The sequence below is a fragment of the Bacillus rossius genome, unplaced genomic scaffold, assembly GCF_032445375.1.
Source record: "Bacillus rossius redtenbacheri isolate Brsri unplaced genomic scaffold, Brsri_v3 Brsri_v3_scf736, whole genome shotgun sequence".
In the NCBI taxonomy this organism is placed as follows: Eukaryota; Metazoa; Arthropoda; class Insecta; order Phasmatodea; family Bacillidae; genus Bacillus; species Bacillus rossius.
This window is the reverse complement of record NW_026962960.1, coordinates 3645-5361: the sequence shown is the minus strand read 5'-3', so window position 1 is coordinate 5361 and position 1717 is coordinate 3645. Positions and strand designations below refer to the sequence as shown.

The 1717-nt window shown below is 62.7% G+C and overlaps 1 protein-coding gene across 1 annotated transcript; it reads left to right on the top strand.

Annotated features, from left to right (window-relative positions):
* Positions 1-872: 872 nt before the first annotated feature.
* On the top strand, positions 873-1493 carry LOC134545455 (basic salivary proline-rich protein 1-like; the record flags this gene model as incomplete). Its single annotated transcript, XM_063388594.1, has 1 exon — positions 873-1493. A coding segment is annotated over one exon (621 nt), but the record flags the coding sequence as incomplete, so codon positions are not given.
* Positions 1494-1717: the final 224 nt, after the last annotated feature.

Here is a 1717-nt window from a genome sequence, read left to right as displayed (position 1 = left end):
GCTACCACGACGACGACATGAGCGACGCTGTCGAGATGACAGAAAGCGAGGCCCCCTCAGGGCCTAGCACCGATCAATCCAGTGGCTGGAGTGTTGCCACTGGTAAGCGCAACAAGCGCCTGCACACGGAGGTGTCCGGTGCAGGCGGCAGCGACGACGAGGCGGGCCCCTCCCCCCCTCGCCCACAACCAACTGCAGGCCATGCCGCCGGAGCTGCGGCACAGCCCAAAAAGCTCCGAGTGAAGCCCCTGTTCGTGTTATTAGACCAGGGGCACACGTACCCAAGGGTATACACCGCCCTCAAGCAGGCCCTGGCGGAAAAGTTCACCTGCCAAAACCGCGGCAAGGACGAGATCCAGGTCAATCCTGCGTCCGTCCCGGACTACCAAAGGGCAGTCCAGGCCCTTAAGGCGATAGGCGCCCAGCACTCCGTCCTCCTTCAGAGTGACGAAGTGCCCAAGAAATTCGTCTTGCGCGGAGTACACCGCCACACCCCGACCGATTTCCTCCAGGAGGAATTTGCAGCCCTGAACCTGCCTGTCCAGAACCACTGGTTCTTGGAGAACAGGCTGCGCAGGGAAAAATGCGACGCCCTGGTCATTGAGGTGCCTCAGACGTGCGATTCTGAGCGCATCTACTCCCTGACAGAGTTCGGCGGAATGCTGGTGCGTGTCGTCGACTACAGGCGCCCCTCAGGCCCCGCCCAATGCAGCGTTTGCCAACGCTATAACCATGTTGGCAAGGCCTGCCATGCTGCCCCAGTGTGCCGGTGGTGCAGCGGGCCACACCGCGCCCCCGACTGCCCCAATGGGGGCAACCCGGACCACAAGAAGTGTGCTCATTGCAAAGAGGCACACTGCGCCAATTTCAAGGGCTGCCAGGCCTATAAGAAGGAGACCCGCCGTCACCTGCCCCCCGACGTCCACAAGAGGCGCGAGCAACAGTCTCGCCGCGACGTGCGGGAAAATAGGCGGGCTGCTGCCCAGCCTCCGCAGTCAGGCCCCTCAGGCTACCAGGGCCCCCCCAGGCAGAATCCCTGGGGCCCCCCCAAGTACCCACCGCCCGCCACTTTCGGCCAGTACATGGCCCAGGCTGGCGTCAACCCCTGGACACCTCTGCAGCAGTGCAGCCAGGGGTACAACGAGCTGGAGTACCCAGTCCTGGCCAACAACCCTTGGCTGCGCAAGCCAAGGGGGCCCCAGGGGCCCAAGAAAAATGCCACTGGCCACAAAAATGGCCAGGGCAAACCGCAGCAGCCCCCCCAGGAGAGGGCACAGCAGCCTGCTCGCGATAAGCAGCCTGCCCAGCCCAAGCCGCTGGCCACCAGACTGGCTCCAGCAGCCCCGGCGCTGCGAACGCCCCCGCCCAGGCAGCCCCAGGTAGCACCTGCTCCTGAGGCTGACATGCTGATCGACTTGGCCTCAGAGCAGCCGACAGCCCCGCCCATGCGCATGGAGCAGCCAGCCCAACCTAGCTTGGCTGACTTCATGCAAGTACTGACAAAGTCGAGTACCTTTAACAAGGACTCGACACTGGCCGAAACAATCGTCCCCATGTGCCAGTTGATGGTAATATGGTGCGACCCAGCCATCTCCCTGCCTGACAAAGTCCAAGCCATGATGGGCTTCGTACAAACACTTGCTGCCAAGCTTAATGGCAGCTCGTAATCCGGCCCAGTGTTGCATACCAACCGCGGCCCATAGTCTTAAGTCCCTCC